General features: G+C 39.4%; 1 protein-coding gene across 10 annotated transcripts in view; it reads left to right on the top strand.

Moving 5' to 3' along the window:
* The window catches only part of EYA1 (EYA transcriptional coactivator and phosphatase 1), a 361166-nt gene that overhangs the window by 190692 nt on the left and 143698 nt on the right, over positions 1-26776 (top strand). For 6 of the 10 annotated variants that reach the window (XM_010846960.1, XM_010846966.1, XM_010846965.1 and 3 more), the window contains 4 exons: positions 9745-9822; positions 21134-21203; positions 21529-21674; positions 25402-25539. In XM_010846960.1, coding sequence (XP_010845262.1) covers positions 9745-9822; positions 21134-21203; positions 21529-21674; positions 25402-25539 — 432 coding nt within the window. Of the gene's footprint in view, positions 1-9744; positions 9823-21133; positions 21204-21528; positions 21675-25401; positions 25540-26776 lie in introns of those variants that run through there. The other 4 variants (XM_010846962.1, XM_010846961.1, XM_010846963.1 and 1 more) reach the window with 4 other exon arrangements.

Below are 26776 nucleotides of genomic sequence, written 5' to 3' on the forward strand. Positions count from 1 at the left end.
GGAACCCTCTTACACTGTTGGTGGGAATGCAAACTAGTACAGCCACTATGGAGAACAGTGTGGAGATTCCTTAAAAAACTGGAAATAGAACTGCCTTATGATCCAGCAATCCCACTGCTGGGCATACACACTGAGGAAACCAGAAGGGAAAGAGACACGTGTACCCCAATGTTCATCGCAGCACTGTTTATAATAGCCAGGACATGGAAGCAACCTAGATGCCCATCAGCAGATGAATGGATAAGAAAGCTGTGGTACATATACACAATGGAGTATTACTCAGCCATTAAAAAGAATACATTTGAATCAGTTCTAATGAGGTGGATGAAACTGGAGCCTATTATACAGAGTGAAGTAAGCCAGAAGGAAAGACACCAATACAGTATACTAACACATATATATGGAATTTAGAAAGATGGTAACAATAACCCGGTGTACGAGACAGCAAAAGAAACACTGATATAGAACAGTCCTATGGACTCTGTGGGAGAGGGAGAGGGTGGGAAGATTTGGGAGAATGGCATTGAAACATTATACATGTAATTATAAATTACATGTATAATATCATGTATGAAACGAGTTGCCAGTCCAGGTTCGATGCACGATACTGGACGCTTGGGGCTGGTGCACTGGGACGACCCAGAGGGATGGTATGGGGAGGGAGGAGGGAGGAGGGTTCAGGATGCGGAACACATGTATACCTGTGGTGGATTCATTTCGATATTTGGCAAAACTAATACAATTTTGTAAAGTTTAAAAATAAAATTTAAAAAAAAGAAGATGAATTTAAATTTTACAGTACTCATAATCATATTCCAGACTGTAAAACCAATCTGAACATAAAGGGATACCTTGTTTTCCAAATGGGTATTAACCAAAGAAAAATCATTTGATTCATGGATATATATTCTTTTCAATAAAGGAGAAATAGTTGAATGGCTGCTTATAATCTTTTACTTATTTACTTATGTCTAAAATAAAATATACAAATGTAGGAATATTTCTATCTTCTACTTTTTATCCATTTTTCTATATGCCTTTGGTATCCCTTGATCCCACTTTCTGAGTCATTTGACACATTTTTTTAAAATGTACATTTCTACTTCTGCCTCATGACTTTAGATAGGGCACTCATTAAATCTGTGAGTGATACTATCATTGAATCCAAACTATAACTTAACATTACAATGGTTATGCTTTTGTCTTCTAGGTTATTTATTATCTGTACAGCATAATCATGTGTGGTGTAGCTCTTTAAAGTTCTGTGTAAAGGTTTGCTTACAGTAATATCTAATATTTTGCCTTGGACTGATCATGCCCACAAATTATTATTAAATATATGTGACTTATCTCTCTTTTTAAAGATCAGGAAGGATTCTCTCTAAATATACCAAAAAATCCAATGATTGATATTCCTTTATGTGAGTATATCTTCTCCAAAGAGTACTTTGCTCAAAATAATATGAGGGAAATGTGTCTTGTGAGTGAGAGGTTTTATAAGAACCTGCATAGAAGTTGACAGAGTGATCATTTCGGAGGAATAAAATGTAATTTTCAGTTTAATCATATACAGTGTGTTTAATTGCCCTATACAATGTGCCCAGTGGTATGAAGTCAGTTATAATCTGCTTTTCAAAGTCAGTTGTACATTTTTACCTTCATCCATTTCCTCAGTGAATATTGAGTTCCAATTATGTGTGAAGCACTGGGCTATGTTCTATAGGGACATAAAAAGTTGGAGTTCCAACTATGAAGAAATCTATAACATATTTGGATAAGACTATGAAATGTAAAGCAAGATTGAATAAGATATGTGTTCTAAATGAGGTACAAACTCAGATTTAGTGGTTCAAGGAAAAGAAGCATAACCCCTGAGTAGTAGATCAGGCAAATCTTCACAAAGCAAATGGGACTTCGATTGAACCATGAAGGATTCAGATCAGTGGAAACTGTAGAACATTTAACTTCGGAAGGGAAGGCACTAGCAATACTGTGGAATTGAAGAAGTATTAAACATTTGATGGGCCAGTTTGGTAGGCCAGTGTTGGTTGGTTTGTTTGGGCGTGTGATTCTTTCTCTATAAAATGGAGATAAGTGTCAGATAGCAAAGTTAGGATAATTAAATGTGACTATTTTGTAGTGCTCTTGTATTCTTGTAAGTTATTAGTTGTTATACAAATACAAAGTGTGTATAAAGGAAGTGGCATGGAAAGCAAAAAAAGAAAAAAGCTTGGTCTCATACAGGGCCTTAAGAATATGATAAAGTTGTTGTTGGTGGTATTCACTTGCTAATTCATGTCTGACTCTTTGTGACCCCATGGCTTGCAGCACTTCAGGCTCCCCTGTCCTTTACTATCTCCCAGAGTTTGCTCAAATTCATGACTTTTGAGTTGGTGATGCTATCTAACCGTCTTATCCTCTGCTTCCCCCTTCTCCTTTTGCCTTCAGTCTTTCCCAGCATCAGAGTCTTTTCCAGTGATAAAGTTATGATAACTTAATTCAGAAGAAAATGAAAAGCCTGTTGAAGACCTCAGCAGCAGAGTGACTTGCTCCAGTCTAGTCTATAGAAAGATAAATATCTCTGTTCAAAATAAAGAGAGACTGAAAGGCCAATTGATTGGCTTTTCAGAGAGAAGAGGTATACAGTAATTAGGCTTGTGACTGTGAAATTAGGGGAAAAGTGGTTGCGAAAGATTAGACCAACAGAGATGATAGATTGACAGTGGAGTGTGAGGAGAGAGTTGCTGGGAGGAATCAGCGTGAAATGCTCAATCTAGATGGTGTGACCACTAGAAAAGGATAGGATGAGGAGATTACATTTGAGCATTTGATTTACCCTTGATCCAGACAAGGGCATTGCACAATTGGAATATGAGGATTGGTCCCCATGAGAAAGTTGTGCGTGTGGATAAAGATTTGAGAGTTGACTACATGGAGAAGATTTTTTTAAACAGTTGCAAGGAAAGACATGATTGTGAAGGAAAATTTAGTTGGATAAGGAGGAAGTACAATTATCGAACCATAGAGTAAGCAGAGGAGGACAGTCCAGAAGAAAAAATACAAGGAGAACAGGGAAACGTTGTGTGGTATTGATCAATGATGAGAAAAATGTCAGGGGAAGGCCCATTCTACAGAAAAATTAAGGAAAATCAGGATGGAGAAGAGTTTGAATTAGGCAATTAAAATCCTTTTAGTAAAATAGTAACTATAAAGGGATATTTAAGAGGACTAAAGATGGAGAAGGAAATGGCAACCCATTCCAGTGTTCTCGCCTGGAGAATCCCAGGGACTGGGAGGCCTGGTGGGCTGCCGTCTATGGGGTCGCACAGAGTCGGACATGACTGAAGTGACTTAGCAGCAGCAGTAGCAGCAAAGAGAGAGTAGATACTAAGTTCGAAGGCAGATTTTTAGAAAACTTAGTGATGAAAGAAGGGAGAGAAATACATAATGGTTGAGAAAAGATTTTTTTTTAATTAGGCGAGACCTGCCTATTTGCTTATTTATTTAGATTTTGGTTTTTCTTTTATTAAAACATTTTATTAGAGTATAGTTAATTTACAAATTTTGTTAGTTTCAGGTGTATAGCAAGGTGAATCAGTTATATAGATACTTTCATCCACTTGTTTGTAGATTGTTTTTCAATATAGGCCCTTAAGAGTATTAAGTAGAGTTCCCTGTTCTGTACAGTATTAGTTATCTATTTTATATTGGTTTGTGAGTGCTTGCTAAGTTGCTTCTGTCGTGTGCAACTCTCTGAGACCCTATGGACTGTAGCCCGCCAGGCTCCTCTGTCCATGGGATTCTCCAGGCAAGAATACTGGAGTGGATTGCCATGCCCTTCTCCACGGGATCTTCCCAACCCAGGGATTGAACCCGTTGTCTCTTATGCCTCCTGCATTGGCATGTGGGTTCTTACCCACTAGTGCCACCTGGGGAGCAAACTAGAATTTCTCATCAATAACCCTAACAGTCATATGCATATGTGATGATGTGTTTATATGTGCTCAGTCACGTCTGACTCTTTGCAACCCCATGAACTGTAACCCACCAGGCTCCTCTATCTATGGAATTTTCCAAGCTAGAATACTGTGGTGGTTTGCCACTTCCTTCTCCAGGGGGTCTTCCTGGCCCAGGGATTGAACCCACATCTCTTGCATCTCCTGCATTGGCAGGTGGATTCTTTACCACTGGCAGCACCTGGGAAGTCCCTATATTGGTTTAATTAACCTTATTATTTACTTTATCTATAGTGTGTGTTTATCTATCTCAGTCTCTCACTTTATCTCTTCTTCCACTTTACCTCCTGTAACCATAAGTTTTTGTACATCTGTGACTCTATATCTGTTTTATAAATAAGTTCATTTGTACCATTTTTTAAGATTCTACATATAATTAGTATCATACAATATTTGTCTTTATCTTGACTGACTTCACTCAATGTAACAATGTTGCTTCAAGTGGCATTAGTTCATCCTTTTATATGGCTGAGTAATATTCTATTGGAATATTCATTGGAAGGACTGATGCTGAAGCTGAAACTCCAATACTTTGGCCACCTGATGTGAAGAACTGACTCATTTGAAAGGACCTTGATTCTGGGAAGTTTGAAGGCGGGAGGAGAAGGGGACGACAGAGGATGAGATGGTTGGATGGCATCACCAACTCAATGGACATGAGTTTGGGTAAACTCCAGGAGTTGGTGATGGACAGGGAGGCCTGGCATGCTGCGGTTCAGGGAGTCTCAAAGAGTCGGACACGACTGAATGACTGAACTAAACTGAATATTCCATTGTATATACATACCACATCTTCTTTATCCATTCCTGTATCAATGGATATTTAGGTTGCTTCCATGTCCTGGCTATTGTAAATAGTTCTGCTGTCTGTCTGTAAAATTAGGTGAGGCAGAAGGGAAATAGTCCCTTGGGATGAAGTGATTGAATTTGTTGAGACCAAATAACCAAATAGTGGGGTATTGTTGCAAAGAAGATATGGATGTTGCATCAGTAATAAAGGTGCTTGATGAGCATGGAATCATGGTATGATGGGTTAGTTGGTTGATCTTGAGAGTGATCTGATAGATCTATCTCCACTTAAATTTATGGTGAATCAAAAGAGGGTTCTCTTTTTCATGGGCCATATACAGTATCGTGCGTGCTCCGTCGTTTCAGTCGTGTCTGACTCTTTGTGACCTCATGGACTGTAGCCCACCAGGCTCCTCTGTCCTTGGAATTTCCCCAGCAAGAATACTGGAATGGGTTGCCATTTCCACTTCCAGGGGATCTTCCCGACTCAGAGATTGAACCTGTGTCTCTTATGTTTCCTGCATGGTAGCCGGGTTCTTTACCACTAACATCACCTGGGAAGCTCTAACATAATAGTATATTCACCCTGAATAGTGCTGGAGACAGATGCCCACATTTTCTCCTGGAATCTTCTATCATGATTGCCATGGTCAGCATTCTTCCTCTAGTCCGTTTCTTCAGAAAGATTATACACTGATTGTAATGACAGAGGTGTATGTTTTATTAATATAATCACGATTTAGTCCTGCCTTCTTGTTATATCCAAATTACCTTGATTTGATTTTGGCTGTCCTGAGGCAGTGGCTTCATGGTTGATCATAGACAAGCCATTTAGCTTCAGATTCTTCTCATTTACTTTTCAAAGGGTAAGCTTCACTTTAATGTGAAGTTTGTAACAGATTCTGTCCCAGAAGAAACCACTTTGATTTCTCATCATCATTTTAATAAGACACTCTAATGACAGAGTAACTATAAAAGCATGGCATCTGGACCTAGCTCAGTGTTCAATGATTTATAAGCATTTATCTTTTTAAAATATTCTTATGAGTGTATTGTCTCCAGTTACTGATGAGGAAGCAGAAGCACAAGCACACAGAAATTGAGTCGCTTTTCCAGGTTCATACTGTTAATAGCAAATCTAGATTGAACTTCAATTGATAATTTCAAAGCTGGTGCTTTTAACTCTATTCTTTCCTTTATTCATTCATTCACTTATTTATTACGTGTTTTAACTCTATTCCCTGTTGCTCCCTGTACTGTTCCCTAGGAGGAAGGCATTCAGTCTAGTAGTTATATTATACTGCTACTAATGATGATGATAAACATAGTTTTAGTTCCTTCTGTATGTTAGGTACTTTACATACATTTTATGGATCTGTACTACATTCCTAGGATGTAGATAACATTTTTTTTTTCTTGTGACAGGAACCTAGCAACTTTCAAATATGCAGTATAATATTATTGACTATAGTCACCCTCTCCATGGCTTATTTATCTTACAGCTGGAAGTTTGTATCTCTTGACCCCCTGCATCCATTTCACCCACCCCCTAAACCCCCTTTGGCAACCACTTTGTATCTGTGAGCATCTGTTCTCTTTGTGAGTTTTGCTTTGTAGATTCCACAAAGAAGTGAAATCATACAGTGTTTCTTTCTCTTTTGACGCGTTTCACTAATACTCTCAAGATCCACTCATGCTATCACAGATGGAAAGATTTTATTCTTTTTTTTTATGGTTAAGTGTATTCTGTATATAAATGCCACTGTAGATATCACTTCTTAAATTTTGTAGATGAGATAACCAGTGTTGAAGAGATGGAATAATTTCACAAAGTCTTATGGTGGGTATTTGAATTATTTGCCTTCAAAACAAAAGCTCAGAGGCACTGACAGATGGAAGTGTGTGGCACCTCTGGAGGATATAGCAGGTTGCCCAGTATAGCTCAAGCCTAAAGTGCGTGGTTAGGAGAAGCTGTTGAAAGGATCAGGGAGATTAAAGTGGGGAAAAAGAATTTCTGAGTGTTTTTTTTTTTTTTTTTTCTAAGTATGTTTTAAAGGATGAGTCCTTAAATATCAGATAGGAGATTGAAAATTCAGAGTGGTAGAGAAAAGACAGATTCTTGAGTGGGGGCAAAAGAGAATAAAAGTTCCTGCTTTCTGACAGAATGAAATCATATAGCAAAGGAAAAAGTGTGGTGGAGAGAGAAGAATCCTACTATTATTTAAAGGAAAACAGGTTATTCATAGATTTTTTTTCTTTTCAGATAGGTAGTGTAGAGGGGATCCTTATTGTTGGACATAACTGCACCTTAAATGATCAAACTTTAAAAAACCCAGTATGTTGTGTTTTTAAATTCAGAGCTTTGGTAAGGTGCATTATTATGTCGCTTATGACATATTTATAAATGTCATGGCACTAGTAAGGATATGTAAAGCTTTGGTGGCCACAGGATTAATATCTTGTCTTTTTTAATCTTCTGGTGGGTGTATGCTTGGCGTGCCCAAAGCCAGCAGTGGTCTCTGTTTATTTAGCTCTCATTCAGAAACTACTTTCTATCACAGTAAGTCACGAATCTCTGTAGCATCAGGTGGCTGGTGATGGCAGGTTGACCTACAGTACCTGATAAGATCACGAATATTCTGGTAGTTACTTTATGTACTGGCTCTTCTCTTTAACAGTGAGTGAACCTTAAAAAAAAAAAAAAAAATGGATTCGCCAGGAAAAGGGAGTCTTTAGTCTATGGATGAGTGTATTTGAACAATGGCAAAAAGCAATGGGCTTGAGGCCTAAAAGGTTAAGTATCCCCTTCTTTTCCTTCCTATTCTTTTTGCATATTTTTAATGGCATCTCAAGGACAATTGAATATGCCTCTTGGGAGTGAAAACTATTTGATTAAGCCAAATATGGAGAGTAGCTGGGGTGGGTCGTAGGTGTACAAAGGTAGCAGTAGTTAGGCAGAGTCAAGCTTTCATGAATTTTGCAGCCCAATCTACAGAATCAAGGATCTCAGATTTGGCAAAGACTTAGGAGTCGCCTGGGCTAACATCTCACACTGTAAATTTCTTCCTCACCATCCTTGCTGGGCAGCCAGGTGAGTGTGGACCTTCCACTTGAGATCTGCCAGTGAGCTCTCTAGCCTGGAAGCATCAACACTCTAGGAATCCAAGGACTGTAGGGGTTTTGCTTCCCGTTAGTCTACAGAGTGTGGCAGTGCCTCCATTGCTGTACTGTGTTGTCAGGTAGCTCTTATTATTCGGATGTGCCACTTAACTGCCAGTGTTTTCAGCCTTGGAATAAAAAATAGCTAACATGAAATCCCATTTCAGCCACTTGGGCAATTTCCTTATATCTCTGCTTTCAGTTTTTGCATGTGAAACTAGAGAGTTTGCGCATTGTCTTCTGAGATCTACCTGTAGAATTATTTAAAGGGATTAATTAGAATGTCTATAAAGACTCTCACACGTCGTAGGTGCTTTGTAGGACCTATTCCTCTTGGGCATAGCTCTGGACTTTTTCTGGTCATGTGATATTTGATACTAAGTTCAGATCCCAGTGGTAATCTGTCAAGTACAGAGTTGATCTAGAACTATTGCTTTGTGTGTACAGGACATTGCATGAGTTCTTTTTAAAGCAGTAAGATAAGGATGTGGGTAAGTGAGCAGGAAAGTGCACCAGCACAGGTTTCCCTGGCTTCTTGAATCTGTGGCACTGTAATGAGTATGAAGAGCAATACTGTTAAGTTTCGCAGAAGCGTGAAGAGAAGAGGGAAATACAGGCTTATATCAGAATTTATTAGCATCAACTAAGACTTCTAATCTAAAAGAAGTGGGAAAGTACAAACTTCAATCACACTGTTTGTTCTACATTAGAACAGTCAGTTGAAGTGATTTCCTTTGGACTCAACTTGGTTTAGAGACAGTCTACATAATTAATGTTTTGAAAGTAACTATCTGCTGCAACTATTCATAATGTGTATTTTAGACTACTCATTATGCACGAGTGAAAGATTTGAAGGCCCAAGAGGGTAAATTTGTCCTTTGCCTTATGTTTATATGACATTGGCAATGTTAAAAGAAGGAAAAGCTGCATTTTCTCCATTATCTTTCCCCATTCCAGAATGTATTTACATGGTGAGAGAAGCCTCCCCAAATATTCTCTTGTTGTGGCCTTCATTTTGGGATACATGTTATTGATTTTTAGGTAACCTTTAAAATATTATTATACTCTTTTTGAAAACCTGTTAATAGGGATGTATAACTTCCACAAAGTAGGCTGGGCAAATTCCAATGATAGCACTTTGCGAGTAATTTCTAGGGAAAATAATGGTTCTACCTTTTTATTTTAAAAAATATAAAACTAAGAGAAAAAGGGTCCAGAGGTGGTCTGGCTCATCTGTAATAATCCCATCACTATAACAGTAGAGTGGATTTGCTTTGGAAAACCAATAGCATAAATCTAAATGTCTTTAGTTTATAGACCCAAGGGACTTTACCAAAGGTTATGTTTTCCACAAACTGTCTGCTATCATCATTATTTTTAAATAGAAAATTTTATTTATGCTGCATTTATATTTAGTGTGCTTTTGGTACTAAGTGTACATTAGACATTGATGAATTGGTGGCTTGGTGTGGCAGGATGGTAATAGTAATCATTAAAGTGAGCACTCTGTTTCAGCCATGCTGGATAACTGAGAAAGCAAATTTTAGTTTAAAGTGTTTCTTTTAAAAGTTACTTGTCGCAGTAGGTTCCTTAGAAAAACTTAAGGTGAATTTCTTTAAAAAAGACTCTATTAGGAATATCAATCTGATTTATATACTAATATGGAAGAGTTGATTTTTAGATTATTTTCTTAAAACTTTTTGAATGTTATATCTTCTCTACTGTGCCTTTACAAATAACTGTTAATTGGATACATGACATATGTTGTTTATTTTTGTAGTTAAAACAGAGCCAATGAGCAGCAGTGAAATAGTTTCAACAACAGCAGACGGGTCTTTAGACAATTTCTCAGGTTCAGGTAAGGAATAAATATTAGATTTTCACATTAATATGAAACATTATTTTTTGTCGTTTATATATGTACAAATATATGTATATAGACTCATGTATGTGTAGATTGTCTGTGTAATACTGTATAGTTTTTCTTAGAGTCACATGTTTGCAGTTGTGATGTTTTTATTGTGATGCTGAAAATTTTGGAGAAAAAACATCAAAAGTTGCTGTTCTCATCTCTGAATTATGTTTATTATGTTAATGACTCCTTTTGTTTCTCATCTGTGTGATTTTTCTTTTAAAAACTATTAATTTATTTGTCTGTGCTGGGTCTTGGCTGCGGCACGCAGGCTCTCTGGTCTTTGTTGCGTGGCGTGTGGGATCTTTAGTTGAAGCATGCAAACTCTTCGTTGCAGCACGTGGACTCTAGTTCCCTGAAGGTGAAAGTCGCTCAGTCGTGTCTGACTCTTTGTGACCCCATAGACTATACAGTCCGTGGAATTCTCTAGGTCAGAATACTGGAGTGGGTAGCCTTTCCCTTCTCCAGGGGCTCTTCCCAACACAGGGATTGAACCCAGGTCTCCCGCATTGCAGGTGGATTCTTTACCAGCTGAGCCACAAGGGAACCTGGCCAGGGGTCAAACCTGGGCTGCCCGAGCTGGGAGCGTGGATCTTTGCCATTAGATCACCAGGGAAGTCCCTGTGTGATTTTTCTAATCAAGCAAAATACTGGCTTCTGATACCCGCTAAACTGACTTGCCAAGTCATCCTCCTAAGTAACTGTCATATCTACTAGAGATTAGACTTTGTAAAGTAGCTTTAGATTTTTAAGTTGGTTTTTCATCTCTTTCACATCGATAAAGTCTGCCTCCAACAAACAAAATATCTGTGTTTCACCTCCATTATATTGAAATTCCTGATAAAAAAAGTGACTGATAATAAATTCACTGTGAAGATTTGAGTTTATCTTTGTCAAATTACCCAGCTTGGACTCTTTCCATTAAAAAATCATTTTTATCAGGCATAATTCTTCAATTTTTAACCCTCTGCAGGTTGTCTGCTGTGTTTATAAAAGCTCTCCATTGGAAATGCTCTACTTTTGTAAATTTGTGATTGAGTTCATCCAGCTCTCAGGATCATTTCACATATAACACAACTAAAAAGAGTTATATGTAGATATAAAACAAAATGCAGATGCACAACTTTTATGCTAATGGTACCAGCTAGAGGCAATAGGAAATAAAATGTCATACCTATAGTTCTTTAATAAAGCATTTCCTGGAATTTGACTTATGTCAAGCAGTGTGCTTAGTGCTATTATGGATTCAAAGATGTATGAGAACGGTCCTGGCTTGTGGCTTAATAGGGCAACCTAATCACCGGGCCATCACAGTTCAGCTTGATAATGCCAGAGAGAAGCCTGGGAACCCCTGAGAACACCCAGGAAGAAACCGAGTTGGAGTGGGCTGGTCAGGGAAGGTTTTCTGGAGGAGATGCCTATGCTCAGCCTTTAAGAATGAGTAGTAATAGAGCACACATAGAATTGAGGATGAGGAAACTGGATGGATGGCACATTCCATGGGAGGAGACCAAGGCAAAGAGGCGTGGAACTTGGAGGAGCCACTGATGGATCAACATGCTTGGTGTGTCTGGTGTGAGTGGTGGTGGGAGGGGGTGCTGCATGGGGAGATGGGGGCCAGAATCGAAACAGGCAGGTGTGTTCCATATGGTGTGTGTGTTTTATCCTGAGTGCCATGGGTGGCCCCAGAGGAAGAGCATTGCATGATCATATTCCCTTATGGAATGACTTAGGCAGGATGAAAGGAAGGCTGGGGAACAGAAGGGTAGAGAACAGTTAGGGTTTTGTTTTCTTTCATCTGGACAAGAAATAGTGAAGACATGAAATAGGGTGCTGGCAGTATTCATTGGAAGGACTGATGCTGAAGCTCCAATACTTTGGCCATCTGATGCAAAGAACTGACTCATTAGAAAAGACCCTGATGCTGGGAAAGATTGAAGGCAGGAGGAGGAAGAGACGACAGAGGATGAGATGGTTAGATAGCATCACCGACTCGATGGACACAAGTTTGAGCAAGTTCTGGGAGTTGATGATGAACAAGAAATTTTATTCATTCTGCCTTTTTCATGATTTTTTTTGCACAGCATATGTATAAAAGTCAAACTTTTAAAAAGGCATCATTTTAAAGTACAAGTTAATCACATACTCAAATACATGATTACCACATTTTCTCAAAGTTTATATATGAATAATCCCAAAGTATTTATGAATCCCAAAGTATCTATGAATAATGGTATTGCATTGCATCAGTGTTTTTCCTGATTTTTATCACAGTCATATGGTGAAGAAATTTGTTTTTGAGAAATATGCACTAAATATTTATGTGTAAAGAGGTATCATATCCACAGCTCCAAAAAATGTGAGCTATACAGGTGCATACATGCGCGCGCGCACACACACACACACGCACACACACACACACACATATATATATAGAGAGAGAGAATAAAAGCTAATCTCAGAAAATGTTACCATTTGGGAAGTTTGGGTGAAAGATATCTGGGAAGTTTTTCTACTATTCTTGCAACTTTTCTGCAATTGTCAAATTATTTCAAAATAGGAAAGTTAAAGAATGAGAAGAATGGATGGATTTAGCAGTTTTAGTGGACAAAGTGGACACGCGAGCTCCATTTCCCCTTGTGCCCACTGGCCCATGTGCCCTGCCTCTGTGTCTTCAGCATAGTTCCTTGCAGGTAGTTTGTTCTCATGAAGTTTACTGAATGAATGAATGACTTAATGAATGAGAAAGTGGAGACAGGGAAGAGAAAAATGTCTTTCACGTCCATAGGTAGCAAAAGAAGAAGAGATGATGGTCCATTAGAAAGAGGGTTGAAGGGTTGATGATGACATTTAGAAGGTCGGGGTGGTCTGGGATGCCACTATGAACTTTATAGAGGCAGAGGTGAAAGGTAGAGGCAATCCTGATGAGATAGCAATGGCTTACATTCAAAACAGGAGTGAGTCAGCCTAGAAAAAGAATAGCTTTTCCACAGAAACCTCAGGAAAGATGAATAGGAAATAATGCAGATGAGTTTGAAGAGGAAGAGGAGGCGGCAAGATAGTGAGGGAATTCCTGCCTGATTCCTCTGTTCAAACCCTCCAGCAGCTCCCATTCATCTTTGAATGAAAGATGAATCCTTACAATGAGCTTGCAAGCCCAGCAGATCCTATTGCCTGCCTCCCTTGCCTCCTGCTCTTCCTCTAATCAGGGTCTCTGCAAGGGCAGTCCGCTGCCAAGTACCTCCTTAGGTACCTGCCTGACTCCATCCCTGCCTGACCTTCACATCCCACCTTTTTGATGATATCCACTCTGACCCCCCTACTCAGTGTTACAGAACTCTCACTCTAGACTTTTGATCTCGCTAAATGCTGAATCTCCTGTCCACCAAATGACGCACAGAACTGTTGACAAACGATGGCATTCAGTTGTGTATTAGGTTTATTGTTGGTCTCTCAATCCCGTCAGAATGTAAGCTTGAGATGGCAGGGATTCAGTCTTCTTTTATTCATTTGTATCCCTGACACCTGAAAAGTACCTGGCATTTGTTAGGTAGTCAGACAGTAAAGAATCTGCTTGCAGTGAAGGAGACCTGAATTCAATCCCTGGGTCAGGAAGATGCCCTGCGGAAGGGAATGGCAATCGACTCCAGTATTCTTGCCTGGGAAATCCCATGGATTTCCCTAGTGGTCTACAGATCATGGGGTCACAAAAGTGTCAACATGACTGAGAGATTAACACTTTAACAACACAGGCACTCAGATATTACTAGATAAATTTTGAATACATGAATGAATGATGGCTTCTACTTTTTTTTCTTAAGTGACTCAATATGAGAAGAGAACTGAGGGCATCAGTGAAAGACTAGTTTCAAATAACTGTTTGCCTACCTAGAATAGGTAGAAAAGAGTGAAGGAAGGGGATAATAAATTGAGAGAATATAACATGTCAGGGGTCCTGCCTCTCTTGATGGCTTGGAGAACAGATAAGATGGGAATAAGGAATGAAAATTCTGTGAAAAGAGGATGTTTCTTCTTTAATCTCAAAACTCAGGTCCCCACCTCATGCTTCTGGAGTTGGTTCTTTGTACTTCCCTTCCTCAGCCTTTATCAGCCCTTTAAAAATTATTTTGCATTATCTTTCCTCCACCAGGCTTCCCTGGTGGCTCAGATGGCAAAGAAGCTGCCTGCAATGTGGGAGAGCTGGGTTCAGTCCCTGGGTTGGTTGGGAAGATCCCCTGGAGAAGGGAATGGCTACCCACTCCAGTGTTCTGGGCTGGAGAATTCCATGAATTATACAGCCCATGGGGTCACAAAGAGTTGGACATGACTGATCAACTCTCACTCACTTCACTTCCTCCACTAAACCATGGCCCTGTGAGAGTAGAGATTCTTTTGTCTTGTTTACACTTACCGTCCCAGTGGCCATCATGGATTGGAGTCCATGGGCAGTGGTCAGTACATGTTTGTAAATAAACAAACGAATCAGTTGGTGCTGGTGTGGTTTAAGACTGGAATGGAGAAGGAAGTCCATGATGTGGTCTTGAGCCTGATGGTTGACCAGAGTTGAGGCCAAGACTGAATGAGAAAGCACTGGATGCATGACCCAAGATAATGTTGGGATATGTCAGGATGCAGTCAAATGCTAGTTTTTGATCAACTTGAGGCAGTTCTTAGGTGATGGGTCATTCATAGAAGTGTTAAAGAGTTGTCATGAACTTCAGAGAAGGGAGGATTGCCTGGGACAGCAGAAAAACAGTGGTTTGCGAGAAACAAGGAGGATTATTTTCAGGTCTTTATGATTCTGGAATCTGGGAGAAGGATATGCAAAAAAGGTATTTTTTCTCTACTGGGAAAAGATATGCAAAAAAAGTTAGAGCCTTGAAGGTGGGCTTAGTGGAAGGTGGAGAGATTGGTGAAGAGACTGAAGCTATGGAGGATCTTGTTTGCCATAGATTGATTGTTGGACACAGAGGAAAGGATCACGTGAGCTGGGGAATTGGGTCAAAGCATAGCAGATACAGAACAACATGGGGATGGACCTTCATTTTCTATTGTCTTTTAGTTTTTCTCTTCCTCTTCCTCCTCGTCCTATCCTTCCCCTACTCTCTCCCTCCCTCTCTTTCATGAGTAAACATGCAAAAACCATGGCATGCTAGAGTAACTATTAATAGGACTTAGGGTTTCTAAGGGAAGAGGAGGCTGGAGAAAGGAATCTCCAGGCATTAACTCCAAGATGGTCTTTATCTCTGTGGTCACTATGCCTCCTTCCTTCTCCATGATAGCTTAAAAATTCACTTCTCAAATATTCAGGGTATCCTAAGGAAATGGATGTCAAAAATAATGAAGAAATAGAGTCACCCTGACATTGGTAATAGCTATTTCCACCTGTGTCCTTCAGTGAGCTCTAGCATCTTAAATCTCTAAGGAGGCAGCGAGGGTCACTCTTTTCCAGGGAAATCGCCAGGTATCCTGGTGTGGGGAGACTGAGAGGAGAGAGGTTGATTTTCCAATGCGTGTGGCTGAATTGAAAAATGCAAGGTTGTTTATTATGTTTTTAAAATACAGTGATGAGAATAACCAATGAAAAGCAATACTTCGATGATTTAAATGTTTATTAAGTTTTTAAAATATAGTCATGAAAATGACCAATGAAAAGCAATACTTTAATGATTTAAATGTTGAGAACAATTGCGGTTGAAAATAATGTGCTTGAAGGGATTGCAAAATATCTTTACCTGCTGCTGCTTCCACTTCCACAAAGCCCAAATTTGTTATTCATTTGTTTTTATCATGCCAGTTGATATTGATCATATAAAGTTGATGTCTGACGTATTTGAAAATTGGAAATTTCTGGAGGAGAAAACACATCTTGTGTAACAAAGTATGATTTCTTTGTAATTGTTCACAGAAAGGTCTACCTTTGGGGATTTGATTCATTCATTCAACAATTATGTATTGAGCACCTACTATGTGCCAGGCAGTGTGCTAGGCTGTGGGCCAACATAGTGGTGAAAAAGCAAGCTGGTCTCTGTTTTCATGGAGCTTTCATTCTTGTGGGAGAGAAAGATGATCAGTAGATAAGTAGCAGCGTAAATAAATAGGCAGCAAAAAGTACTCTGAAGAAAACAAAAGCAGATCAAAGTCTATAGTGAAGAGTGGACGTAGGGGTCTCTTCTAGAGGGAGGCTTCCTCTGAGGAGAGGGTGTCAGAGCAGAGCTCTTAGGGAAGTGAGGGAATAAGTTTGAGTTAATCAAAGTGAAATAGGAGGATAACAGGGCTTGGAGTTGAGGGCAAGTGGGGTTGTGACATGATGAGCTAATTAATGTTTTTAAGAGGTCACTGTGTGTCATATAGAACATTCTCTTTAGGAGAAGAGTGAGGAGAAGGTAAGGAGAAACAGGGAGACTGGTGTTTCCTAGTTCAGGAGATGATGTTGGAAGACCATGTTAGCTCACACGCCTCCTGGAGGAGTCACCAAGGCAGAATATATTGTGCCATGGTCCTATTAGGGGAGAGGAGTGGAGGGAAAATGAAGGAAGGGGAGGTTCCTGGCTGTCCTCTCTGCTGGTCACAGCCAAGATTGGTGATTAGAATAGAGTGGCAGATGAGAGAAAATAAGTTGTCACTTTTAGCTTATATTTGGGAGGGAGAGCTGGCTGGACTTAAGATAAAAGGATATGAGGGAAAGAGGAGAATCAGAACTTGCTTTTAGGCTTTTGAGCTGATTGTCCAGCTGAATGATTTTGAATGAACCAGAGGGAGCCCGGGGGAGGTGAACTGAGGACTTGCTAATTTTGAGATTTCTATCAACCTTGTCAAAGGATTCTCCAGTTTGTGGATTTTGCTTGCCTCAGGTCTTTCTCCTCTCCCTTCCTGCAGTAGTATTTGGAGAGCTTCTTTAATTTACACATGAGAGGTAGGAGAAAGTGTGAAGTGATAGGAAACTAGTGTGCTAAAACACAGAAGGAGCCATTGTCCCTCTGTCCCAGGGCTCTGGCCTGCATCCTGTGGAGTTTACCTATGGAGTGAGGGCCATTTTACTTATCTTGATAAATGGCCTGGGAGCATTCTTTTTGCCTTAGGCTATTCTGGTCTCATGAAATTGCAATTAACCTGAATTCTTTGACTATTATTTTTAAAAAAGTTAAAAGTGTTTTAGGCAACTAAAAGAAAAAGTACTGTAGGTAGAAGGCAGAAGATTCTTGACCTTAGGCTACATAGAGATCATAGGGGTTTGAATGAGAAAGCCCCAAGGATGTGGCTGTTTATATGGCATTACATGGTCAATAGTTTTAAGTGTACACAGAGAAATAGCAGGACTCTTGGGCAGCATTATAGGTTCTTATTTGCATCTATTTAATAAGAAAAACTGATTCCCATTTATATTATATGTTATGTCTATAAATAACTTAAAATAAAAACTTTCATGTCATTATGACTTTAAAAATTCTACTTTGCCTTTGACCTAAACTTCACAGTCTCATTAAACACACATTGTTTATTGATAACTTACCACATGCTGAGGGTTTCCCTGGTGGCTCAGATGGTAAAGAATCTACCTGCATGCAGTAGACCCAGGTTTGATCCCTGGATTGGGAAGAACTCCTGGAGAAGGGAATGGTTACCCACTCCAGTCATCTTGCCTGGAGAAACCAGGACAGAGGAGCCTGGTGGGGTACAGTCCCATGGGGTCACAAAGAGTCTGAACGACTGAGCGACTAACACACATACACACACAGACACACACACACACACTATTACCACATGCTGCACACACCCCTACTACTACTACTACCACATGCTGGGCCCTATCAGGTGCCAGGAAACAAAGGAGAATAGGAGGTCCTTGACCCCAGAAGCTCGTGGTTAGCAGAGGAAACTAACACCTATACATTACATACACTAACCAGCATGCCAGTGTTTGTTAGTGTGGTAAGGGTCACATTGCCAGTGTTGACAACATTCTAAAACGTACAGGGGAGGAAGACATTATCCTAAAGAGAAAATGATGTTTTAGTCCCAGTGGAGGAGTGAGTGAGTGACAGGCAGAGGAAAGAAGAGGCAGTAGGGTCTGACATGAAGAACAACCGAGGCAGATGGGAAAATACACGGCATGCGTGGGCAGTTCTCAAGTCCAGGGATGCTGTGTCACCCTAAACCCACGGGTGGGCAGATGCTTCAATATCTTGATACATTCCGCCAAGGATCTTTTTTTTCTTTTCTATGGATAATGTAAGTGGAGTTGAGACATTGTAAGCTGGAGAATGGACATGAAGTTGCCATGTAGGGAAGATCAGTATGGTGGCAGTAGTGAGAGTCAAAGGGCGGGGGTAGAATACAGGGAGTGCAGCTCAATGGCTATTGATCCAGGCCAGGGGAGACTTACTGAGAACCCACCCCAGGACTGGAGGGTAGGAATGGAGAATGCAGAACAGCTCAGCAGTCTCTTCTAGATTGGGGTGGTTGACTTGAGAGTTATATAATGTGGGGAGGGAACTAGGATGATTCTGAGGTTTCTGATTTCTAAGAAGGGGTTGAGGAGATTGCATGTTTGGGTGGAAAGAATGGGCATATATGAGTTCAAATACCAACCTTCTTATTTGTTTGGATGTGTTATTTAATTTCTAGCCCCATATATAAAATGGGGACAAAGAGTCATATTTTTAAGTATTTTACTGAATATTATAGATAGTGATGCTGTCCTTTGAGTGGACTTAAAAATACAAAAGGAGGGGCAGATATAGGGCAAAGAGAGTGGGAATTTAGGAATCTGAGATGGTAAGCATTTCTTACACAAGCTTTGTATTATTCACTTTTTGTCATTATTTCATTTAGTCCTCATAGCCAGCCTATTGGTGTGGGTAGTATTGCCATCATTTTACATGAGAACATGTCAAGGCTTTGTTGTTGTTTAGTTGCTAAGTTGTATCTGACTCTTTCTCGACCCCATGGACTGTGGCCTGCCAGGCTCCTCATGCATGGGATTCTCCAGGCAAGAATACTGGAGTGGGTTGCCATGCCCTCCTCTAGGGGATCTTCCCAACCCAGGAATCGAACCCAAGTCTCCTGCTTTGGGAGACAGATTCCTTACCACTGAGTCACCTGTGAAGTCCTGTAGAGACTTAGAGGGAAAAAACAACTTGACTAAGACCACACAGAAGAGTTGGATCTTGAATCTGAGCTGAAATTAAATTCTGATTCCAGAACCTGTGCTTGTGTTACCACACTCCATAGCCTCCTAAATCTCTCCTCATTTGTACACACACAGAGGATGCATATAATCTAAATCAAAGCCTCTCCAAACCTACCTTACCCTGTATAATAACGCTGATAGCTTCTATTATTCTATTTGTATGTAAAAACAAAATTACTGGGTGGAGCCTATTAAGATGAATTTAAGAGCCTGTTAAGTTGAATTCATGGGTCTTTTCATGGGTCATGACCCACAATTTGAAAAATACAGGGATAGAGCTTGAAAAGAATAAAAGGGATTTCTGTGGCTTCTATCATCAGATGGCTTTGGGGTTCATTGTGTGTTATAGTAGATACTTGTGCTGTGGTTTCATTTTTTAAAAACTCCCTTTCCATCTAATTATCCAGCAACTCCCTGGGTAAATCTCCTTTGCCCTTGGTCTCTTTCCAGGCCTAGAAGAGGGGAGTAGAAAGACTGTAGTCGCAGGTGACCCAGGCAGTGGCAACACCTGTGGTCCAGGCGTTCTTCCACTAACCTCTCCCTTCTATAAATTGCAGTATTTAACTTGTCCTCCCACGGCTATTTGTGTTGGCCTCCCCACGTGTGACACCCAGGACTTGTCTTTGCATGTTTGTGTCTGCAGCATGGAGCTCAATGCCTGGAACAGAGTGGTAACCCAACATGTGCCAAGAGACGAGGGAGGGGACGCCAGCCGGGCTAGCCGGCCCTCTCTTGTTCATATGGCCTCCGTCTCTTGCCAACAGCCAGAGGGTTGAAATCTAGCAACTCGGAAGAGTAAGACTGACCTCCGGCTATTCTCTTGTCTCTGAATTAGGCCAGTCTTTTACCAGGAAAGGATTACTCATAGATTTTGAGATTTGAATGCAAATCTACCACTATTCTCCCGGACACAAGCTAGAAAATTACATTTTTGAAAAACATAACTGTATTGATGTGATGTTGTGAAAACATATAAAACTTGGGGTATGTGAAAGTTTACAAAGAGTCTTAATGTAGAATATAATAAATAAGAGCCTCTGCAGTGACTATTAGTAGAAAAAGAAAACAAACATATTACATCGTATAATAATTGTACCCAAAGCATATATGCACCTTAGCCAGGAAAAGAACAGGAAGAATTTGAGGGTAAAGGGGGCAATACGTATATAAATGTGTACATATATGTAAATGTGTGTATGTAAATGAGTGTATAGGTAAATGCATGAGGATAGTTATGTACATAAATAGAAACCAAGAATTAACATTTTAAGGTGTTAGCAAAAAGTATGTCTTTTTGCTTCTTTAGTTCAGAATGAGTGTAGAATATTTGCTGAGAGAGTTTAGTGCATTTCTGAGACTTACTGAGTCAAATCTGTGTGATTAAAAAGAAATGAAATTCTGCTTGAATGCTTAAATACTCTTTAAAAACAAAAACACAACTTTGTGACTTGGACACTGAAGTGGAGCACATATCTCTGAAAGGCACAGGAACATCCATCTCCAAGCAAGAAAATAACAGGCTGAGTTTGCAACTTGAGAAATTTCATATAGGAATACATTTTTATTTTAAAAAATTGCTGAATCAGTGCAGGAAAATGAGAATCTGTCCTATTTCTACTCCCTTGAGAGACTAGACTGTGTTTCTTGGTACCATGGTCTCAGGGGTGTGTTTCCCCTTGAGTCCAAACAATAGACCAGAGGACTTTCCGGTCCTGCCTAGCCCTGTTCATCCCCCGCCTTGCAGTGCATTGTTCCAATCAGTAGCCAGGACTCCCTGTGCTCTTAAAGCATTGCCACTGTAAAAGTCATCACTGACTGGTATTTAAGAAGATTGTGAGTGTATTTTCTAAGAGTTGATGTCAAATCAGAATCACTTAATCAGTGTCTGTAGGTTCCTTAGTATAGTCTAACTTTCTATTATGTCGACTTAGGAAATTGCTATTTCTGCAGATCAGAAAGGTCTATGATGTCTTGTGGTCTACCCAGAGCTGAAACTATGTCAGTGTTATCAAACACATATTTTGTGTTTTTCTTTCATGATTGTGCATTATTTTTCTTTTCCAGCCATTGGGAGCAGCAGCTTCAGCCCAAGACCAACTCATCAGTTCTCCCCACCACAGATTTATCCTTCCAAGTAAGATGTATTTTCTCTTAATCAATAAATAACTTTTCCGAGTAGTCTTTTACCTTATTTCAAGTCAGGTCTGGTGCCCACATGTTACATCTTAAGTTAAACTAAAGTGTGTGTCATAGAAACTTAAGTGTACTTATGTAAACTTATTTGGAGCATCACCTAGGAGGGACACTGAAATATTTCAGTACTTTGTCTATGATAGTTGAAGGTTATACATGAAGAAACAATCTTTAACTAGAATTTATGATTTGGTTGTTAATCAGTTACCTTGCATGTTTCCATCTAATGCATGGGCTTTCTATTTTCTGTCATTTCTGACAAATAGCAGACCATACCCACATATTCTTCCTACCCCTTCCTCACAAACTATGGCTGCATATGGGCAAACACAGTTTACTACAGGAATGCAACAAGCTACAGCCTACGCCACGTACCCACAGCCGGGACAGCCCTATGGAATCTCCTCCTATGGTGAGTAATCCGGTTGCTTTAGCAGTGGTGTTGCCTAGTGGGCACACCTGTGCGTGTGAAAGTGTCACAGGAGTGGTATATAGAGATGGGGCTCTTGGTCACTTGAGAAAGGGCTGTCACCTTTTGTGTCTGAATTCTTAATATGATTGTTTCTGATGAACATTGTAAGAAGGGGTGGCTGCTTATCTTGAGGTCAGAAGTGGCAGATGGATAGCATGGTTCATATGCTTTCTTGCTCTTTGGTTTTTTCCCCCCATTTATATCTCGGTTCTTAATTTGCCATTTGAACACTTGGTTTGGGAATCCAAAGTATTCTGGTGCATATTTCTGATAAAACTTCTGCGAATGAAGTCTTTTGGGGGTGAAGATTCATTTCCTATTTATCAGGTGCTGAGCTATGATTAGAGAAGTACAAGCCACATTCAACAAACCCTGGCTCTAAACTTGATGGGAGCAGTCGTTTCATATGTCAGTGTTATCAACCACTAGGAAAAGTGATCTATATCATGGCTTGGGCTGCACTTGAAAGAGCCCAATCAGGAAACATTGAAAGCTCACATCCTTATTTGTTCCCTCTCACCTGGAGATTATTTTTATCTTGGTGTAATTTAACTCAATTGTTAACAGGGTCAATACCTATAAATTAAAAATAAAGCCAGCCAAACTTCAGAGTTTAATTCTTAAAAATCTTAGGATTCCAAAAATACCTTCTTTTCCATGGAATGGTAGCTATAATCTTAAACAAATTGCAACTTGTTGGAATATAAAAATATGAATTATTGGCATTTTATTACAAAATAAATAAAACCTGGTGATCCAGAAAAAAAAATACATGAAATTTTGGAAGCAATGACTGAAAGAAAAAACTAGTGGATTATTTTGTGATCAATATTCTAATTTTCCTTCTGCTATTGTTGTTTCATAATCTTCTCAGTATGTTGAAACAAATAATGTTCTTCTTCAGGTATTTCATTGATCGTTAGAAGGTAAATTATCTTTGTTTTTTTTGTCCTGTCTTTACCCCAGGCAAATTTCCCATATATACATTTTACAGAAATGAAAATCTAAATATGTATTACTTCAGCTTTTATAGTTTTATTTTAAAAAGATCACAACTGAATGTGATCCAGTGAAGTGTTTTTCAACTAGACTTAAAAACAGGCATCAAATGGACTTCCTAGAATTATCTTTCATTTCCATGACTTTGCTGAGTTTCTTAAAATGATGTTAAATACAGATCAAATTATCTGTAATTTACTTTTAAACTGTTCTTGTGCTGAAAGAGGAAAAAGGTTCCATGATTTGAATTGTGTGACTTCAAATTCTGTAATGTGAATTAAGGCAATCCCCCAATTTATATTCTCAAAATTTATTTTCAAGCTGATGATTTGAAATATAAATGTATATTCTAGGGCAAACAATATTCAAGCACTATAGATGTATCAATGCTGCCAGGAGAAGGTACCTTTCCTGGTACTGCTTTGGCTGCTACTCACATAACTCTCTTGGTTTTTTTGTTTTGCTCCTCCCCATTCAGTCATGGTTGGGCCCTTTGCCAATTTCTGGGTAAGGACTCCTCTAGTTTTAAACCATCAACAGATGTCTCTGTTGTTTGAAATAGTTGGTCCAGTAGGGTGAGATGAGCAGACGTTCTAAGGTTATACTCCCAACTAGTAAAGTGAGAATGGGGATTTTCATATGGTAGGTGGGGATTGGGGAAGTGGTGAGAGTAAGGCTTTGTGTGAAGGACTTGATCCCAGAGCCTTCTGTGCTTATAAATCTGGGAATAAATAATTCTCAGTCCCGAGCACTTTCCTGATCCACCCTCCTTCTTCTCTTTTTGTGCCTTGAAGGCAAGGAGATGCCCTAGAGCTTCTGGCCTGCCATTCTGTTTTTCTTGGGCCAGTGCACGGAAAAATATGGCAGCTTTCTTTTCATTGTTTGCTCCTGGAAGAAAAGTACATAATTTAAATTTATGGGTTTTAACCCTAAACTGATAGTTAAGATTCTGATGGTCTTAGAATTCTGACTGTCTCTGAGGACGTGTGTCCCCTGACTTTTTAATTAGACCCAGTGAGAAAAGATAGGCAAATGTTTTCCCAGTAAGGGCAGTGGGTCCGTGGGGAAGAAGGGGTCATGCCATTCTTCACTGGATCTGCATGGAGTCAACCAGTGGGATGAGTTTGCCAGCTCCTAGCTAGAAGCCATGGAGATGGGTGTCGCTATGGGCATTTTCTACCTCTTCCTGCTTTTCTTTACCTGTTCTTACCACAAAGATTCCCATTCTGAGCCTCCAGGCTGAAAACAGAGCTGGCACAGGTGAAGACTGAATGTACAACAGTATAGCATCAGAGAGAGAGAGAGAAGGAGAAAATCCCTATTGTGACCCTATGAGAAGGCAGTGAGTTTCTGGAGCCATCAAACCACCTGTATTGGGCAGCTGTTTTTCCAGGGACCATTTATAAGTGTGGCTTATTCATTGGTTTGGGATTGCCTTTGCAGGGAAAGTGACATTTTTTTAAATGCCAAGGTTGTGTTAAGACTGTGATGCAAGGCCATTATGAGGTTGTTTAGAGATACTTCAGAAATTAGAGTAAGCTCTCTCAGCCAAGAGTCAGATTCTTCCACTGCCTTAGGAAAGTTACCTAAATTCATTCTACTGATGAAATTCCCCTAAAATGGAAATAAACAGTGAGACTACTGTGTATTCTAGATCCCAAAGATATTATTTATCTTAAGTGCAAAGTAAAATTATTCCAAAATGTGAATTCCCTTGGCAGACATTTTCCTCTCCTCCCTCTGTGGGAATTAAAGACAGTTGTTAACTTTCATGACTGTCTTTAATTATGATCCAAGGCTGAGCCTTGTGCAACGATACTGCCAAACCCAAGTCCTGAAATTAGGATGTCAGCCTGGTACTTTGGGATGTATTTGGGGGCACAAATACTTTATTTTTATATTATGTGATTTTTAAAAAGCATACTTTTAAAAATACATAAAAAGGTGTACTTTAGGTTACACTTAAAAGATTATATTTGAATAAATACTTGAAACTACAAGGGGCAAAAAGGGAACCATTGGTTTCCTTCATGCTGTTCTGTAGGACTGAATTTTTTACTATTCTGCCTTCCTTGTGTTTACTTTGTGGATACCTGGGAAAAGATTTCCTCCTGTGTTGCTTAATTCTATGTCCAGGATTGCGACCTCTGACCTCAAAATAAATTATGTACTAAAATCAGCATTGTGGTAGAAAGAGTAAAGAAAAAACTTTTTAAATGCTATGAGGTTAGAGACTTTTAATCACTTTTTAGGAAAAAATATTTTGATTTTGACATTAATGTAACAGTGTTTAGAACAATATAGTTCATTTTAATTATGACTATTTCTGGACTATAAAGGTGATCTTAAACTCTTGTAAAACAGCACAATTAATTACAGAAGCTAAATTTTGTAACAACTAATCACTGGAGTTAAATTTTATAAAAAATAGAATTCAGGAAAACAAAAAAAGGAACAGTGGAGACAGGCATTCAAATCTTTCATAATCCTGTTTTTTGTTTTTTTAATTGAAGGTAGAGTTAAGGGTATTTCACTCTAAGCATGTTTGGCCTTGGCTATTGAGATAATACTGGGAAAAGTTTGTGACTGGATAGCTGTGGGGGTGTTTTTGTATACTCACCAGCTGTTGAAAATGAACAGATAGATAAGCTATCACTAACTGATTTAGGTGCATTGTGGGCAGGCATCAAGACTGAAGGTGGATTGTCACAATCTCAGTCACCTGGGCAGACAGGATTTCTCAGCTATGGCACAAGCTTTGGGACCCCTCAACCTGGACAGGCACCGTACAGCTACCAGATGCAAGGTCTGTATACATACTGACATCGCTCCTTTCATTAACCCTACAGGATAATTAGATTCTAAAGTGGACCCTGCTATTCTGTATAAGTTGTGGATGATGGTAAGTGGACTGGGCTTGGAGGCAAGATGCCTGGTTCTCATTGGGCTCTTTACACACCTATTCGCCGAGCCTAAATTTCCTTATTTGTTATTAACATCCAGGGCTTAGGATGATCACTAACATTCTTTTTCAAAAAGCTCTAAAATTTTCTGTGATGGTGAAGTTTTCTGCCTTTGCTTCTATCAGTGAAAAAAGGAATGGAAAAAAGTAGGAGTCAATGATGTAATATCCTAATGTGGACTGTCCTAAAAACTGACACTTGTGGCCATTCAGCTTTTTTCAAGGGGCTGTGTTTTCTTCATTATCACATTTCTGGAAATGGAACCGTGATAAGTGTTGGCTAAATAATCTGTCAAAGACCAGGAGATCAAATTGACAGCCACTCAATGCATCTTCAAGATATTGCTTCCAAGGACCCATTCCTGAGTTCTGATTTTGAAACTGTAGACAAAACATAATGTTAAGTACATGTCATATCATAAGGATGACAGCTGAAAGTTTGTATTGTCAAACTCTTTCCAGAGTAGGCATTACTGTAATTGGCAGATTATTGTCATGCAAATGTGTCTGTAAAGTACTTGAAATCTGTTCTTGCATAATTTAAACATTCTTCTAATATATATATATATATTTACTACTAATTAGTTCAATAAATCATATCCTTTCAATAGTGCCAAACTATAGTCAAATTGCTTCCCAGGTGGCACAGTGGTGAAGAATCTGTCTGCTAGTGCTGGAGATACAAGTTCAATCCCTGGATCAGGAAGATTCCCTGGAGGAGAAAATAGCAACTTACTCCAGGATTCTTGCCTGGGAAGTCCCTTGAACAGAGGAGACTAGTGGGCTACAGTCCATGGGGTTGCAAAGAGCCAGACATGACTGAGCGATTGAGCGAATTCTACTATAATTCACACTATAGTAGAATTAAATATCTGTTTTAAAATTTTATTTGCTTTTCTTTATTGAAGTGTAGTTGATATATAATATTACATACATTATAGGTGTGCAACATAGTGATTAACCTTTTTAAAGGTTATATTTCATTTATAGTTGCTACAAAATGCTGGCTGTGTTCCCCATGTTGTACATGTACTCTGTGTACATACGTGTGCGTGTGTGTGCGCTAAGTTGCTCCAGTTGT

Source organism: Bison bison, unplaced genomic scaffold, assembly GCF_000754665.1.
Source record: "Bison bison bison isolate TAMUID 2011002044 unplaced genomic scaffold, Bison_UMD1.0 scf7180017864241, whole genome shotgun sequence".
In the NCBI taxonomy this organism is placed as follows: domain Eukaryota; kingdom Metazoa; phylum Chordata; class Mammalia; order Artiodactyla; family Bovidae; genus Bison; species Bison bison.